An 18,719-nucleotide genomic window follows, 5' to 3' on the forward strand; every position below is an offset into this window, starting at 1 on the left:
AATGGAATAATACCAAGGACAAAACTGATATCATATTTTCGATACTTTGATACTTGATTTTTTTTCATTTCAGCAATTTTTTTGATATTCCTCCCATTCGATAATCGGTACTCAATATCCTTTTGGGACTATCTGATATCATATTTTTCAATCCATGGTATAGATGGACCCTAACGGAATATACGATTGTGTACATCGTCTAACACAATACAAAATGGAATAATACCAAGGACAAAACTGTAATTTACTCACCAAAAGACAAGACCGTCAGTTGATAGCGGTCCAGGACCAACCGGTGCAACTAAAGTTGGGTGGAAGCCGAGTCAGCCGGCTAAGTCACTCGCCCGAACCTCTTGAGTCAACTCGGGAGTTCAAAACCCCCCGATCCCCACATTCGGATTGGGTTGTGACCATACCTCGAGTCCCCATCAAAACCCCCGAGCTACTCTCACCTCAAACCCTCTTTCTCTCTCTAGAATCTCCCAAAGAGAGTCCCTCTCTCCCCAATTTTCCCATGATTTTCTGATCACCAGTTTTCCCTCCATCCAAACATCCCCAAGAAAATGTCTCACTCCGTTTTCACTCCCCAAATCATGCCTGTCGCCCCCACGAAGACCATCTACTCGTCAAACCCCCTCTTGCCCATTCACACTCTCAGTTCTCTCCGCCCCGCCACCGCCTCCGCCTCCGCCTTCGCCAAGCGTCGGAGCCTGGCGGTGAGGGCTTCGTCGTCGGCTTTGGTCGATGGCGACTCTGTTGCGCTGTTGGAGCGGTGTTTCTTGGCGGACTCGGCTTCGGTCCCGTCTTCATCGGCTTCGGCGATGCCCCTTCCAGTTATGAAAGGGAAGTACGGTTCTTTTGGGGCGGTGACGTTGGAGAAATCGAAGCTTGATTTGTCGCAGAAGCAGTCAAGGTTGAGTCCTGAGGTCTGTGTATTTTTTTTTTCTTTTTCTTTTTTGAATTTTGAGAAGCTTTGGTAGGTAGTTGTTTTGGTTTCTAAGGGAATGCTGGACATGAATGGACGGTGTAATTTTGAGTATTGGACTTTTCGTTCTTTGGGGCTTAAGGAAGAAAGAATACCTCTCAGTTGTTGGGCTGCCTAGAAAACCAAACGAAAAAAAAATAGATGTATTGTGCTAATTAGGTTTAGGTTTTTGTTGCCACATAGTTGTGTTGTGTTAAAAGTCGGGTTTAGGCTTTTGTTTTCTGATGGGATTCCAAATAATTAAAGGATAATCTTCAGCTCAAAATTGTAAGTTTTTGGAAAAATTCTTAGAGAACTTTCCTAGAAATGAACATCCACATGGATTTTTGCGCTGTTTGTTTTTCTTCATTTTGAAAAAAGGAAAGCTGTTGAAAATGGAAAGAGGCAAACCTCCCAAATTTTGACATTCGAGGGTTTTCTCCAATCAGTTGTACTAATTATCAGTATCTATTTCTCAGATCCTAAAATTGATGGTCAGGTTTTATTTTCTCGTTCTTTCCTCATTCTTTCAGCAACCAAATGGAGTGTGGAGTTTCTAATGCTGAAATTGCTTGATTATTAGGGGCATGAGCACATCTTTTAATTTGTTGCTTTAAATTGAGCACATCTTTTACTTATGCTTCATTTTTTTGATTGGCTTGGGACTGATGTTTATGATTGCTTTGTAAATTCATTATTCTAGGAACAAGGATTGAGTGGATTATTTGTGTATTTTAGTGTTGCTATCTCTTTGAGATGCTGTTATAGGGAATGTCCACAGAGTATTCTATTATAAAGCGCATGACCTGATGGAGAAAGTAGTTGGCTGAGTTTTTGTTAATTAAGGGTAGCAGACTTGCTAATCAGGTCAATGCACGTGAATTTTCATGATTCCCATTTGCAGAACTAGGATAGAAAGATTGCATTAAACATAGAAGAGGAAAATAAGAGAGATGGAGAGTGGATGGACAAGGTTCTATGAGGTGGAAAAGAAGCTTTTTGAGATTAGATCCTAAGGCATTGAGGGGGGAAGTGGATTTTAGTCTCAGAAAAAAGTTGAGGTTTTATTTTCTCTCTGGCTTTTGAAAAGGGACTGTTGGGGCAATTGAAGAAGGCATCTGAATCAGAGAGGTCTTTGGGCTTCATCAGGAAGTTCAGAGGAAAATCAAGGACTCATTCTTTGGAGGCATGTTTTAATAATAGGGGTAAGTTTTTCAAGATTCAAAGTTTGCAACAGATCAAAGAGCTGTCCCTATGGTGGTCCCTGAGGGTGGTAGAAGCAGTGAATTGGAAACTTGAGGTTTGGGACCTCATCAATGGAAGATACCCATTCTGGTGCATTTTGGGTGAGGCAAACTAAAGTTGAAAATAAACTTAGAATAAGACTTTATTGTATTGTTCATTATTATGATCTACTACTATATTGAATGGTATTTAACATTGTATTATGAAGCCATCTTGAGGCTGGAAATCAACTTAGAAAAGAGTGAGTTGATCCTAATTGGGGGGTTGCGAATGTGGAGGACATGTTGTTTGTGCTAGGTTGTGAAGGGGGAGAGCTTCCATCTGCTTACTTGAGTCCACCTTTGAGTGCTTTCTTCAAATCATTATCAGTGTGGGATGGGGTGGAAGGGAAGTTTTGAAGAAGTTTGTCTTAAGTCAAAACACCTTATCTAGTCTGCCTATCTATTTTATGTCCTACTTTAACATTCTAAGGAAGTTAGGTTAAGGCTTGAGAAGATTTAAAAGATTTCCTATAAAGAGGAGGTGTATTAGAGAAAAAGTTGCATTTAGTGAAATGATTGAGTGTTTGCATGGATAAGAGTTAGGGGGGTCCAGGCATTGTATGTCTTTCTTAGCTTAATTGAACTCTCCTTGGAAAATGGATTAGGGGATATGCATTTGAAGGGAAGCAGAAGTTTTTTGGAAACAGGTTATAAAAAGGAAGTGTAGGAAGAAAGAAGGGGATTGACATTCTTGTGACATGAGAGATGGATATGAGATTGGGTTATGGAAATTTATTAGGAAGGGGCAAGACCTTTTCAATGGTAAAAAATCCTTTGTAGTGGGTAATGGGAGGAGAGTGAAGTTTTAGAAGGATAGATGGTGTGGAGATGAGACCTTATGTGTGTTCTCTCTTTATTGGCATAGCTTTTTGGTGCCCATTGTATACTTCATGTGTATTGTTTATTTGCTATTATCTTTAAATTTTTTATTGCCTAATAGAAAAAAAAAATCTAATATTGTATCACAAAATTTAGAGTCCTTATATTGGCCTTTAGTTGGACTGTTTAGGATAAAGTTACCTCTAGTTATGAGTAAAATAATAAGTATAACAGTATTTGAATTTTTTAACTAGTGCTATTTTAGGACGTTGCTATATATACATCCCCTATGCATGGGTTGTGCTCTACCTTTTTTGGCCTTTTAAATATGAACTTCTATTGCAAGGAAAAACTTCTATTTTTGGAAATTTGATCATCCTTATTAATGTTAGAACAAGATAGAATTTTACAAGAGATATTACTTTTGGTTATTAAGTGGAAATTTTCTTTTGGAAATTGCAATAACTGTTAATTAAAATGGAAGTGAAGGACAAACTGAGTTAGAATGAAACCAAGAGCAACAATTTTTCAATTAGATCCCTTTATTCTTCATTTTCTAGGGGATATAGAGAGTTTTTCCTGGCTAGTGTAGTGTGGAGGGCACTTGGGCACCTGTGAAGGTAAGTTTCTTTGCCTAGGAAGCATCATGGATGGAATTCTAACCCTTGACCAGCTCAAAAAGAGGGGTTGGGCTCTCTTGAATAGGTGTTACTTGTGCAAAAGTGAGGAGGAAAGGATAGACCACTTGCTTTTGCATTGTTCCAAAGCAAGAATTGTGTGGCACCTGATTTATTCCTTTTTTTTGGAGTGGATTAGGTGATGCATTTTTAGTTAGAAGGAACCTATTGGATTGACCTGACTTTTTCGTGGGGAAAAACGAATCTCTTTTTCTTGTTGTGGACTCTTTGGAAGGAAAGGAATAGAAGAACTTTTAATGATGTTGAATAGTCTGATCAAGCATGGACTAAGGGTATATAAAGGACCAAACAACGTCTATGTTAGATTTTTGTAGGTTGGTTGAGCTTAAAATAAGGAGAGGCTTTTTTTTTTTTTTTTTTTTTTGGTTTTTGAACCTTTTTTTTTTTTACTATGATGGGTGTTATTTGTATTGTGTTGGATAGTGGTGGTTTGAGGAGGGGGCCTTCCCCTTTCAGATTTGTGCATTTGTGGTTGAAGGAAGAGGGTTTTAAAGATTTTTGAAAACTTGGTGGGAGGGCTTTGATATTAGAGGATCTTACAATTTCATTTTGATTGAAAAGCTGAAAGCCCTAAAGGCCAATTTGAGGAAGTGGACAAAGAGGTCTTTGGCAATGTTACAGTTGATAAGGAGTTGGCCTTGAATCAAATGGCTTTTTGGGATGCTGAGGAAAGGACAAGGGCTTTGTCTTTGGAGGAGCAATCTGCGAGGCTGTAGGCTAAGGAGGAGTATAAGAAATGGGTTCTAATGGAAGAGACTTCATGGAGACAAAAATCAAGGAAGCTATTGTTGAAGGAGGGGGATAAGAATACTAATTTTTTCCACAAAATGACTACTGCTCACAAGAGGAGGAATGCCTTAGTGAAGATAAAATTAAATGGGACTTGGGTTTTAGAGGAGAGTGAGATTAAGGATGGGGTGGGTCGGGCTTTTCAATCCCTTTGGACTAAAACAAGGGAGTAGAGACCCGACTGTGAAGGGCTTTCTGTTAAGGCTTTAGGGGGGGATGATGCGACTACATTGGAATTTCCTTTTTCTGAGGAGGAGGTGCTTTCTACCCTTTTAGCTCTTAGTGGGGATAAAGCTCTAGGCCTTGATGGCTTTTTGGCTTGGGACTTTTTGAAAGGAGAGGTAATGGATTTTTTTTAGGGGTTTTCATGAGCATGGAAGATTAGTTAAGAGTTTGAATGCCTACTTTTCTAGTGTTGATTCCTTAGGAAAAGGGGAAAGAAAGGGAAAGGGAAAGGGTTGGGGGGGGGAGGGTTGCGGAAGATCTTAGGGATTTTAGACCCATAAGCTTGGTGAGTAGGCTTTACAAGTTGTTAGTTAAGGCGTTAGCCAATACACTCAAGAAGGTGATGGGTAAAGTAGTTTCCTTATCCCAAAACGCGTTTGTGGAGGGGAGACAACTTTTGGATGCTTCTTTGATAGCTAATGAGGCCATTGATTCACTTTTGAAAAGTGATGATTGTGGGATAATATGCAAACTTGATTTAGAGAAGGTGTACGATTGTGTCAATTGGAGCTTCTTACTTTTGTTGCTAAGAAAGATAGGTTTTGGTGATAAGTGGACTAGTTGGATCAAGTGGTGCATCTCTACCGTAAGCTTTTCTATTCTTGTTAATGATTCTTCTTTAGGCTTTTTTTCAGAGCTTTAGGGGGTTGAGATAGGGGACCCTCTTTCTCCTTATTTCTTTGTGATTGTCATGGAAGCCCTTAGTTGTTTGCTAAAGAGTGTCAAGCTTGGTGGTTTTTTACTAGGGTGGTAGGTGAGATGAAGAGGGAGAGAGGGGATGGATGTTTCTCATCTACTATTTGCTGATGATATGTTAGCATTTTGTGAGCCTTCCCCAAATCAGCCGACTTACTTGAGTTGGGTGCTTATGTGGTTTGAGGCTATGTTAGGGTTAAGAATTATTCTAAAAAGGAGCAAGCTTCTCCTAGTGGGGAGGGTGGAGAATATAAGGGAGTTGGCTTACGAGTTTGGATGCAAGGTTGGGTTGCTTCCATCTGCTTTTTTGGGCCTCCCTTTGGGTGCTCCTTTTAAGTTTGTGGTAGTTTGGGACGGTGTGGAGGAGAGGTTTTGGAAGAGAATGACTCTTTGGAAAGGGCGGTATATTTTTAAGGGGGGAGACTTACCGTAATTCACAGCATTCTGTCCAGCTTGCCCGTTTATTTTATGTCTTTGTTTTGTATGCCAAGATCGGTTGGGCGGAGGTTGCAACAAATTCAAAGAGATTTTCTTTGGGGAGGAGGGGCCCTTGAGAGGAGACCTCACTTGGTTAGTTGGTCTATTGTTTGTTTACACAAAAGTAAGGGTGGATTAGGGGTTAGGAATCTCTCGTTGCTCAATAAAGCTCTTTTGTGCAAGTGGAATTGGCGTTTTTGCTAAGGAGAGGAAGGCTTTTTGGAGGCAAGTTATTAGCAAATAATATGGGAAGGAGGAAGGAGGATGGCGCACTCAGGAGGTGAGGGAAGCGTACGGGGTTGGCTTATGAGAAGTCATCAAGAAGGAGGTGTTAAGTTGCAAAGTTGCCTTTTTGGTGGAGAATGGGAAGAGGGTGAGGTTTTGGAAGGACAATTGGTGTGGTGATGAGCCTTTGTGCATCTCTTTTCTCTCCTTATTTGTTGTGTCTTCCTCTAAGGAGGCATGGGTGGAGGAGGTTTAGAGTTATTCTTCTGAGGGAGGGTGTAGGGCTCCTCGCTTTTCTAGGCGAATCAACGATTGGGAGATGGAGAACATGGAACACTTCCTTTTGAGATTGCATTGGAGGAGGGTGTCTAGGGCTAGGGATGATGAAATTTTGTGGATTGAGTGTAAGGATGGGGTTTTCTCTTTGAAGTCCTTATATAGGGTGTTGGGGCCAGGAAGTCAGAGCGTTTTCCCAACAAGTGTGATTTGGAATTCGTGGATGCCACCGAGGGTGGTCTTCTTTATTTGGGAGGCTACTTGGAGGAAGGTTCTAACTATGGATCACATTTAGAGGAGAGGGTGGTATTTGGCGAATGGATGCTTCCTTTGCCTCGAGGAGGAAGAATTTGTGGATCACATTCTTCTTCACCATGTTAGAACAAGAGTTTTATGACATCTTTTGTTTTCCCTTTTTGGTATTTTGTGAGTGCTCCCCTCCTCGGTTAGAGAGGCTTTGTTAGGATGACATGGTTTTTCCATGAGAAAGAAAAGGAAAAAGGCGTGGCATGCTACTCCTTTATGCCTTTTTTGAATTGTTTGGAAGGAAAGAAATAGTGGGGCGTTCGACAATGAGGGGCGGTCGATTCAAGGGTTGAAATTCTTCTTTGTTTGCAATCTTTGGGCTTGGTGCAAGTTGCACATAGTTCCTAGTGCTCTTTCCCTTGTAGACTTTGTGGAGTGGTTGGGTTCGGGTTAAGGGGGTTGTTGTTGCTTTCCCTCTTTGTTTTTGTGTTTCCTTAAGGCGTTTCTTTGTATGAGTCTTGTGTATTTTGGAATGCCTTTTCTGGCGTTGCTTTTTATAAATTGATTTTGATTACCTATAAAAAAAAAAAAAAATGATGGGCATTTTTTGTATGATTCATGTGTATAGTGTTATGCCTCCTGTTAGGTGCTTCTAATATATGTTCTCTTTTACCCATTAAAAAAAAACATGTTTCTAATCTCTTATGGATGCATTTATTACTTTAATCTAGATGAATTGGTTGATATAGCTGCCGCTATCATTTTATTTTCTAGAAAAAGATTGACATGATCCTTAGGGGTGAACATTGTGATTATATTTCATTGTCGAGCTTCTATTTGGAGGGCTTGGACTAGAGTAATTATTTTGAGATGCTGGCTGTTGATTTTGGGGCTTGGATCAATCATAAATTTCGATCATAAATGTTTTTCAACTGGATCTTGAGCTTATGTCAGTTAAGGCAATCAGATGAATATGTGTAAAGAAATGTTAATGTGTATGGGTGTTTTGGAAGAGATGGAAACTTGTGGTCATTTACAGAGTTATAATATTCTGTACTAAGAAATGTTATTCCTACAGATATCATTCTTCATATCAATGGAGTAAACTGAAGAATCTTTGAAGGAATATAAGAGAGGCCTGGTAATGGAAAGATTTGACGTGGAAAGAAAGGCTTTTCAGGTTAAGTTTGAAGGCATCAATGGGGGAATGTGGATTTCAATAACAGAGAGAAGCCGAGGTTATGCTGTTTCATTAGGCTTTGGTGAGGAGGAGATGGATTGGTTGGTGGAACATTTGAAGAAAGCTGTGGATTTGGAGGCTTCCAGGGGTTTTACTACGGAAGATGAGGGGCAAAACGAGGACGCATTTGATGGAGATTTGCATCAATGGTAGAGGGAGATTTATGAAAATCACAGAAATTGCTGCAAAAAGAAAACCTCTAGTGCTAATTGTTCCTGAGGGTGTTAAAGGCAATGGGTGGGAAACCCTTAGGAAGGCGATTTCTAGAGTCCAAGATTTGTCTGATCAGGCTGTAAGAGTCTTGAAGGAGAAAGATAATGAGACTCAGGTGAGCAAAGGAATGTACAGAGAAGGGCGGTCCTACGCAGATGTGGTTGCAGAGGAAGGACATAGAAACCGAGCTTCGGTGCCAGTTGGAAAATGGGCAAGAGCTGTAATTTGTGAGAGTAAAGGAAAAATACTTGATTGGTATGATGTAGGGAAAGGTATTGCGAGGATGATGGGCACGAAAGGGATGGTGTCGGTAACTCCCTTTTCCGAATACAAGGGATGCTTTTTTGTGGATTCTGCAAGGAGAGCTATGTGGTTTCAAGACCAAGGGAGTTTAACAGCGAGAGGAGGGGTTGTTGCGTTGAGGAGATGGTCGCCAAAAGAAAACTCGGTTGTGGGTGGAAAGTTTAGAAGGGGTTGGTTAGAACTGAGAGGCCTTCCGTTCCATTTATGGGATGAGACTCAGTTGAGGTTCATTCTGCAGAAATGGGGGAGGGTAACGAAGGTGGCAAAGGAAACTTTGAAGCTCGTAGACTTGTCGAAGGCAAAGATGTGGGTGGAGATGAATCCAAATGTCGTGCTACCAGTGTTGCTAGAGGTGGAAGATGGAGCTTGGTCATTTACGATTGCAGTTTCCGTCATCGGAGAAACTGGAGAAGACGCTCTTCTCAGGCCAGAGTCAAATCGCAGCAAGGACGAAGTTACGTCAGCGGAAGGTTGCGTCTACCAGAGGCCAAAGAAAGTTGAAGGGCTACGAGCTACTGCTAGGGATAATGAGTTCTGGAGGCCTCGTCAGCGCTTTCGTGCTCAGTCTTCAGCTTCAAATTCAGCTGCTAAAGTGGTGAAAGGAAGGGGGAAGAACTGTTTGGGCCCAACGGCGGGAAGTGTTGACGGGCCAACAAATCCAGAAGCCATTTTTAAAGGCCGTTTTGCTAGGGCCCATTTTGAGGAGAAGAATATTGGGCCTTTTGCGGGGCGGGTCCAGTCCACGAAACTGAAGCAGGGTCTTCTAACGATGGCCCAGCATCGCCTTCGTCTTCAAAGCTTCCGCGATCAGGAACCTCTGCAAAGGAGGTGTTGCCGATAACACATTCTCAAGAGGCAGCAAAGCTAGAAGGTAAATCAGTTATCGGAAGACGCAAGGCGAGGAGTTGGCCGCCGAGCCTAAAGGTGACGTCTTTTGACCCAAAGAGCAACCTAGATGGGGATGACGCACTGAAAGCAAATCGAGGCTTTATGTGGGGCAGATCAGTATTCAAGAAGGGCGCCCTTTCTCCTGTTCAGAAAAATCCCGACACTTCACCGGGGGATAGAGGGAGACGAAGGGATCTCGCCTTGCAACTGGGTAAAAAAGGTTTGTCCTCCTTCCTTAGCTTTCTCTGAGAAGGGTCTTCCTTTGGATGGGCTTTTAATCCAAATATTCTCTCCGAATCCCTTGTTTCTTCGGTTCTTCCTTCTCGATGTCAGGCTTTTTCTCCGATTCCTTTGGAATCAAGCCTGTCTCTCAGCGTAGTCCCTTTCCGAAATTTGCTGTTGTTGATCCCAGTCGTCATGTTGGCGTGTCCCGTTCTGAAGGAGTGGAGTTTCCTCTAGAAACCTCTAACCGAAATTCTGAAGACTGTCCTTTATCTAAGGATGCTCTAAGTAGCCGAGAGAAGCTTTGTGCCTCAGGGAAGGCTCCGTCCCCAATCCAGAACCTCCCATCCTCCCTTCGGAAGGTTTTCAGGTTGAGGGACTCACGCCTGGAAATATGGTCAAGGTTCAGTCGGTTTTGGAGAGTTTGAGGATCAGAATAGTCAGAGAAAATGGAAAAGATGTGGGAGAAGAAAACCAGAGTAATTCTCTTGCGGACAAGGTTTATTCCAGAAGGAAAAGGAGAAATGCTTCTGGAAACCGAGGAGAGGATTAGGTTTGGATGCTGGTTGTACTGGGTTTTTTTGGTTTATATGAAGATTTTAAGCTGGAATACGAGAGGATTAGGATCCAAGAAGAAAAGGAGGACTGTTAGAAGGTTTTTAAGTACTCACAATCCAGATATTGTGATGCTTCAGGAAACAAAGAGGGAAACTTGGGACAGGAGGTTTATGAGCAGTGTTTGGAAAGGCAAGAGTTTGGAGTGGGCTGCTCTTCCAGCCTGTGGGGCCTCAGGGGGAATTGTGATATTGTGGGATTCTAGTAAGTTTGAGTGTACAGAGAAGGTGTTAGGATCCTTTTCTGTAACTGTGAAGTTTAACTCTGGTGAGGAAGGATCTTTTTGGTTAACTTTAGTGTATGGTCCGATTAATCCGTTGTGGAGGAAGGACTTTTGGTTGGAGCTTCAAGACCTATATGGTCTAACATCCCCAAGGTGGTGTGTAGGAGGGGATTTTAATGTTATTAGGAGGATATCTGAGAAATTGGGTGGGACCAGATTAACTTTCAACATGAGGTGTTTTGATGAGTTTATAAGGGAGTGTGGCTTGCTTGACCCCCTCTTAGGAATGCGGCTTTTACATGGTCAAATATGCAAGTTGATCCTATTTGTAAGAGATTGGATAGGTTCTTGTTTTCTTCTGAGTGGGATACCTTTTTCTCTCAAAGTTTTCAAGAGGCGCTTCCTAGATGGACCTCTGACCATAGCCCTATTTGTTTGGAAACAAATCCTTTGAAGTGGGGTCCGACTCCTTTTAGGTTTGAGAATATGTGGTTGCTCCATCCAGAGTTTAAGGAGAAGTTTAGAGTTTGGTGGCAAGAATGTACGGGTGAAGGGTGGGAAGGTCACAAGTTTATGAGGAAATTAAAGTTTGTTAAGTCAAAGTTGAAAGAGTGGAATATAATGGCCTTTGGTGATTTAAAAGAGAGAAAGAAGCTCATTCTGACGGACTTAGGTAGAATTGATCTAATTGAACAAGAAGGGAATTTGAATCTTGATCTGGTGTTAGAAAGGACCTTAAGAAGAAGGGAGTTAGAGGATGTGTTATTAAAGGAAGAGGTTCAATGGAGACAAAAATCTAGGGTTAAGTGGATTAAAGAAGGGGATTGTAACTCTAAATTCTTTCATAGAGTGGCCACAGGAAGGAGAAGTAGGAAGTTCATTAAGTCTCTGATTTCTGAGAGGGGGGAGACTTTAAACAGCATTGAGGTTATTTCTGAGGAGATTGTTAATTTCTTTGGGAATCTTTATTCCAAACCGGTAGGTGAGTCTTGGAGGATTGAAGGAATAGACTGGGTCCCTATTTCTAGAGAAAGTGGAGTTTGGCTGGATAGGCCTTTTACTGAAGAGGAGGTTCGCATGGCAGTTTTCCAATTAAATAAGGAAAAGGCCCTGGTCCTGATGGTTTTACTATTGCAGTTTATCAAGAGTGTTGGGATGTGATAAAAGAGGATCTTATGAGGGTGTTTATTGAGTTCCACACCAATGGGGTAATAAACCAAAGTACAAATGCGACCTTCATTGCTTTGGTGCCTAAGAGAAGTCAAACTTTTAAAATCTCAGATTATAGACCAATTAGCTTGGTTACAAGTTTGTATAAGATAATTGCTAAGGTCTTATCAGGGCGTTTACGCAAAGTTCTTCATGAGACAATATCTGGTTCTCAAGGAGCCTTTGTTGAAGGGAGACACATTCTAGATGCTGTGTTGATAGCCAATGAAGTGGTGGATGAGAAAAGAAGGTCAGGGGAGGAAGGAATTGTTTTCAAAATTGATTTTGAGAAGGCCTATGATCATGTGGATTGGGGCTTCTTAGATCATGTGCTTCAAAGAAAGGGGTTCAGCCAGAAATGGAGATCTTGGATAAGGGGCTGTTTGTCTTCTTCTAGTTTTGCAATCCTAGTTAATGGGAATGCAAAGGGTTGGGTTAAGGCTTCTAGAGGTTTGAGACAAGGAGACCCTCTCTCTCCTTTCCTTTTTACTTTAGTGGCAGATGTTCTAAGTAGATTGTTGTTTAGAGCAGAGGAAACTGGGATTACTGAGGGTTTTTCTGTGGGGAGGGATAGGACAAGAGTGTCTTTGTTACAGTTTGCAGATGACACTATCTTTTTCTCTAAAGCCTCTTTGGAACATCTTCAAAACCTCAAGATTATCCTTTTGGTTTTCGGGCAAGTTTCTGGTTTAAAAATCAACTTAGAGAAAAGCACCATGGTTGGTATTAACACTAGGCAGGAGCTATTGTCTTGTCTGGCTTCGGTTTTTGATTGCAAAGTGTCTGAGTGGCCTTTATCTTATTTAGGTCTTCCTTTGGGAGGGAACCCAAAGACAATAGGCTTTTGGGACCCAGTGGTTGAGAGAATTTCGAGAAGGTTGGATGGTTGGAAAAAGGCCTATTTGTCTTTGGGAGGGAGGATTACTTTAATTCAGTCGTGTTTGTCTCACATCCCTAGTTACTTCCTCTCCCTATTTAAAATCCCAGCTTCAATTGCTTCAAAGATTGAGAAGATGCAAAGGAATTTCCTGTGGTCTGGGGCAGGGGAAGGGAAGAAAGATCATCTTGTCAGATGGGAGGTTGTTAGCAGACCAAAGGAGTTGGGAGGTTTGGGTTTTGGGAAGATTTCTCTGAGAAATATTGCTCTCTTAGGGAAATGGCTTTGGAGGTTCCCTAGAGAAAGAAGTGGTCTTTGGCATAAGGTTATAGTGAGTATATATGGGACACATCCTAATGGATGGGACGCCAACATGGTGGTTAGATGGTCACACAGATGTCCTTGGAAGGCTATTGCTCAAGTTTTCCAGGAATTTTCCCCTTTTGTTCGTCTAGTGATGGGCAATGGGGAGAGAATTCGCTTTTGGGAAGATCTTTGGTGGGGTAACCAATCTTTGTGCTCGCAATTTGCTGATCTTTATAGAGTTATTTCTGTGAAAAACCTCACTATTTCAAATGTCCTTGGCAATTCCTTTCCATTGGCTTGGAATTTAAATTTTCGCCGCAATCTTACCGACTCTGAAATTGATCTCCTTCAGAGATTAATGTCCTCCCTCAGTTCAGTGCGTTTCTCTCCTTCTTTGGCTGATTATAGAGTGTGGTCTTTGTCTTCATCAGGCCTGTTTTCAGTGAAATCTTTTTTCTTGGCCTTGTCAAAAGTTTCTAATCCTATTTTGTTCCTTCCGGCCAAGTTTTTGTGGAGTTCAAAAGCCCCTTCAAAGGTTAAGGCCCTCGCTTGGTTAGTAGCTCATGGGAAGGTGAACACCAATGACAAGTTGCAGTTGAGAAGACCTTACAAGTCCCTTTGTCCTCAATGGTGCATTCTTTGCAAGGGAAATGGGGAGTCGATTGATCACCTTTTTCTTCATTGTCCTGTTACCATTGGGCTCTGGAACAAGCTGTTCAAGCTAGTTGGGCTGGTTTGGGTCCCTCCAAGGAGGTTTGTAGACATGTTGGTTATTGCTTTTAAAGGCTTGGGGAACTCCTTAAGAGGAAAGACTCTTTGGCAAGTTGCTTGCCTCACTTTGGTTTGGATAGTGTGGCAAGAGCGAAACAATAGGATTTTTGAGGATAAGGGGAGATCGGAAGAGACGTTATGGGATTTGATTTTGTTCTATTCCTCTCTTTGGGCTTCTTGTTCTGCAGCTTTTAGAGGAGTTCCTTTAAATGTGTTACAACTCAACTGGAGTGAGGTTTGCTCGTCAAAAGTTTGAGTTTGGGGGTTTCTCTTTGTTTTTAGCTAATGTTGGGGGTTTTTATGTTGTTCAGATTGTGTAGGAAGGACCTCTCATCCTTCTTGTGGTTTCTTTTGTTTCTTTTTTCTTTCTTTCTCATGTATCTTTCCTTCTATTAATATATTTCTCTTCGTTTCTGATCAAAAAAAAAAAAAAAAGAAATGTTATTCCTACAGCATAGTCAGCTTACTGCATGCATTACTTTTCTCGGGACTGTCTCTATTGAAATTTTTGAGCATAGATCAAGATGTGAATTTTAATTGGCACTATAAAATTTCTCAGATATGCCTAATTGTTGAGTTCCAATGAGGTCCCATCTCAATTTTGCATCTTTTTATGTAAAATGAATATTTCATGTTTTCTAATAAGCACTATATGCCTTGGTTTAAACACTTACCTTAATAGGTCATCGCAGGTTCATTTTTTTTCACCTTTTTGGTTGCCAGCATGAGAATCCCTTCCGGATAGTTTTACTTTCTGTGGCTTCCTTGATTTTTTAGTGGTACACTGGTATGTGTATAATTAGTACATGGCATACCATAGTTTTTCCTGAAAATCTAGTGTTGATTATTTTTCCATCTTAAAAAATGTGGAGTTTGGAAATTGATTAGGAAATGTGTTTAGAAACAAATTTGGACAGGGCAAGAAGGTTTTTTAGAAAAAGGAAATGTGTAATTGCCGTTTGGAATTATTGAAAATTATTTGGAAATTATTTCTTAATTTCTGCTGTTATTTTAATTGATTGATAAATAAAATTTGGTTACTTGTGTTTGATGTAATGCTTGATGGGTGCTGCGGCGCTTGTTTAACTAATGTTAGTACCAGGGAGTTTTGGGGCATAATGGCAAGTTGTCAAATGCATGTAGCAGATATGGAAGGAGAAAATTTATGAACTTCAGAAATGGTTTTTGTTTCTCTCTTAAAAAAGTTATCCAACTTGTTGATTCTTTCTTCTGTGCACCAATTAGTTCAAATTAAGAAAAATGTTTTAAGCTGCTATATATATCATTGTTTGATGTATGACAGCATTTATGAATGCTAAACATTATACATACATAAAATTAGAGGTCTTGGATCAGTCTTAGTATTGAAAATGAAGGGCATAATCCTAGAATCTTAAAGGATAATGTCTTAAAAAGGATTCTAGGGTATAGAGCTATTACATACTGTTTTGAATTAGAAACAATCAATAGCTCAAAAGAAAATTTTGGTAAGAAAAATGGAAATATGTTCTTTGCAAGATGGAATATAAGAATACAAAAAAACATACATGCCAAACGAATGTGGTGTAAATAGATCCTTTGAATTCGTCTAAAGTGATAACCCTCTTTTTAGCCAAAATGTTCACCTCAAAATAGGTGAACAATTAGAAACCATGGCTGATAAAATGTGTAAACTTCATGTGGAAGTCCAACCAAAAGTGCCAAAAGCCCCAGTTTTGTGGCCTCATCCAAACCAAAAATCATGGAGAAACTATAGTTGATTTTCCCTATGATATTCTAGAACATATGCCAATCCCCAATTATGAAGAATTTTGATAAAATAACCAGAAAGATGACTTGAACTTCAAAATAGCTGAAGCTTGGTGTGATGTTTAAAAATTTACATATACTTCATGCTTTGATTGAGAAGCAGATTTGCAAATTTATTCCACTTAATTAAATTTAAACTAGGTTTAAATGCATATTTGTTTGTTTCTTTTTTTTTTTAAAAGAATATATATTAACAGTGCCTAACTGGAGGGTGCACCAAGTTTTAAATCCATGTTTCTGATGGTTTCAAAAACAAAGATGATTCTCTTTGGCTTATAGAATCCTTAGCCTTTTGTAATCATTAACTTCAAACACATTTATGAAAAACCTGAATTTCTAGAATGAAGCAATCGACATATAACCTTCCAACAAAGAAAATATTATTGCTAAAATCATAGGTATCAAATGGATACTATTTTATTGCCACAAGATAATAATGATTGCCATGTTTTAACATGAGTTAGAAGTGAAGACAACTTGGGGATGTGAAGATTCTTTAATTTTAAAAAGAGTAAGATTGTTCAGTTACATCCTCCATGAATTTTCAGTTTTCTTTTGTGTTCGTGAAATTTCAAAATTTTTGACCAAGATCAAAATCTATGCTGAAATGAAATTTAAAACATTAATTGCTGACATTTTTATAGAAAATGATGACTAGAATCATATTCAATTTATCATCACCTCTTTAGGTATATCCTTTACTTGTTCTCCTATAGAGTGATTGCCTGAGCTCATATTAAATGCTTGACTTGAACACCTGGTTCCAGTTGCCCTTCATGATTGAATTGTTAATATCAGTTCCCTGAAATCACACTATTAGATATAAAGTATGGGCCTGCTTTTTTTCAGAATGTGCAGTAAGTTCACTGTTTAATTTGCTTCCATAGTTTGTTATGTAATTAATATTAATGGACTTGTGTCTGAGTTATCCTGGTTGTCAAGCCATACGTAGTAAGGTTGTGCTGGATCACCTGATGTAGTTCCTTTTTGAAAGTTGTTTTTGTGCGAACAATTTGGTTGTGTATGATAATAAATTGGGTGGATCATGATCATCTAATGATTCTAATGGTTTACTGTATAGACATTTTAGAGGGGTAATGTATTGTTGGATTCCATCCATAGACTTGTGTGTGGTCCTTGTGGCATGGCTCAGTTGGCATGGAGCGCACAGAGCTTTGGACCCAAATACATTACCCACAGTGGAACATGTTACTAACAGAGCCTTCTTCAGAAAGGTCTAGAGGGTAATCTACATAAGCAATATACTGATTTTCTTCTCCAGCAATGGGCTCAATGTGGTAGCATCAGGTTCCATTCCTAATGGGGAAAAATGTTTCCTATTAAAAAATTCATAGACGTGTATGGTGTAGGGATAGTAGACTGGGTACCTGGGGTGCAGTTTTTCATTATATCCGACAAATGGAGTAGACTTTACCGTCTTTTCATTTGTGCTATTCTGTTTATTTCCATTTAACTTACTTAGAATCCTGAGCAAGTGATTTTTACTTTTGAAATATTGCAGACTGCTATTGGTGGTGGTGGTGGAGACATCGGAAAGAGAATCAATAATGGTGGTGGTGATGGAGGTGATGATGATGGTGATGATGATGATTACTTTGACGACTTCGATGATGGTGATGAGGGAGATGAAGGTGGACTATTTAGGCGGCGCCTTGTTCTTGAAGAGGTTGGCACGTCAAGGGACAAAAATGCACATTCTTTGATAAGAAATACATTTTCTTTTATGGTATCAGGTTAAATTTTCCAGATGCAGTGATGATTTTTATACATTTGTTTCAGCTGTTTGACCGGAAATTTGTGGATGCGGTTTTAAATGAGTGGCAGAAGACAATGATGGATTTGCCTGCTGGGCTCCGTCAAGCTTATGAAATGGTGATTGTTTTTCCTACTTAATCTTATGGTGAAGGACTCTGAAGCTAGATCCTAACTGAAATATTGTTTCCAGGGTTTGGTCAGCTCGGCTCAAATGGTAAAATTCCTAGCAATCAATGCCAGACCAACCACTGCTAGGTTTATATCTCGAACACTTCCCCAAGGAATGTCTAGGGCATTTATTGGCAGGTGAAATTAATAAATACTCTTAGATCGACCAAACCAATGTAGTAACTCCTACAGCAGCCACTGCTTTATCTCCAATCCACCTTAATTCTGTCCTGAAACTACAAATTTGTCTTTCTCAATTTTTTATTTTTGGGTTGTCTTAGCTTTTCGAAGTAATCTCTGTATGTTGTCTGTTTGTGAACATTGTTGTGCAATTTTTGCTCTTGACCAAGTCACTTGTATGTAGATCGGTAATATCATGCCTACCAATCTGACAACACTAATGCACAGATATGTTGTATTGATCATATAATCACTCTATGTCTTATCTTGAAATTTTTTATCATATATATACGTACATATGATAACTGCTTTGCTTGTGAATCAAGTCATTGGTGGCAAGTAGGGTCACTTGTTTTTGTTTTTCTATTTATGGTCCCTTAAACGAATATAAATCTCTGTTGAATCATCAGTAGGACTGGTGATTACCAGTCAAAATGATTTTCCTTACCATCAGATGAAGCCAACCTAAACAGTCCTTTTTGTTCCTGAGTATGAGCTGGTTGCTCAGTGGCTGGTAATTTAAAATGGCTCCCTCCTGCTAGTCAGATTGAGAATGCTGTTTTAGTTTTTTAGATTTATCTACTACTGATATGATTTGATTTTTTTATTTTTATTTTTATTTTATATGTTTTTAGGTGGAAAGTTTCCATCTTGCCCTTATGTGCATCTTTGATGGGCCAAAAACTTGAACTTTGTCCAATTTTCTGTGGTTTTTTTTTTTTTTCGAATAGAAACATAAGATACACTGAACGCGATACAAGTACAGGAGAAGGATGAGAGGTCCTTCCTTCAAAATACAAAACCTGACCAAGTGTCTGTGGTAATATTGTGAACCTTTTTGCAATACTAGAAAAGAAAAGGAATAGCTGAAGTAGCCTGGTGTTAATTCCAGTCTAAAGAACTACCTGTCCTGCTGTTTGTATAAATCATAGCCTAGATAAGTCACAACCTAACGAGACTGAATAATGGCTAAATCAGTTGAATTAAGGTATTGATGGCAGTGGTGTCTCCCGGAGGTAAGTGCTGGTTTGGTGTAGAGTCAAAGACTTGAAGTTTCAGTCGAGGAGACCAAGGGGAAGGTGATTGGAAAGATTTGTGAAAGGGGTCCAAACTTCTCGTCTTGGATAAGATTTAGTGGTAAGGGCTTGGCTTTGTTGGTGGAAGGAGCCGAGACCTGCAGTGCACTCAAAGTTGGGGAGCACTTTAGAAAGTCTTGGT

General features: G+C 39.9%; 1 protein-coding gene across 1 annotated transcript; it reads left to right on the plus strand.

The window, feature by feature from the left end:
- The first annotated feature begins 410 nt into the window (after nucleotides 1-410).
- Nucleotides 411-17,482, plus strand: LOC117927028. Its single transcript, XM_034846396.1, has 4 exons — nucleotides 411-926; nucleotides 16,900-17,064; nucleotides 17,178-17,270; nucleotides 17,344-17,482. Exons 1-4 carry the CDS (start codon nucleotides 564-566, stop codon nucleotides 17,461-17,463), a joined length of 741 nt encoding a protein of 246 aa, XP_034702287.1. The 5' UTR covers nucleotides 411-563; the 3' UTR covers nucleotides 17,464-17,482.
- The last annotated feature ends 1,237 nt before the right edge of the window (nucleotides 17,483-18,719 follow it).

The sequence above is a fragment of the Vitis riparia genome, chromosome 12 (assembly GCF_004353265.1).
Source record: "Vitis riparia cultivar Riparia Gloire de Montpellier isolate 1030 chromosome 12, EGFV_Vit.rip_1.0, whole genome shotgun sequence".
Lineage (NCBI taxonomy): Eukaryota > Viridiplantae > Streptophyta > Magnoliopsida > Vitales > Vitaceae > Vitis > Vitis riparia.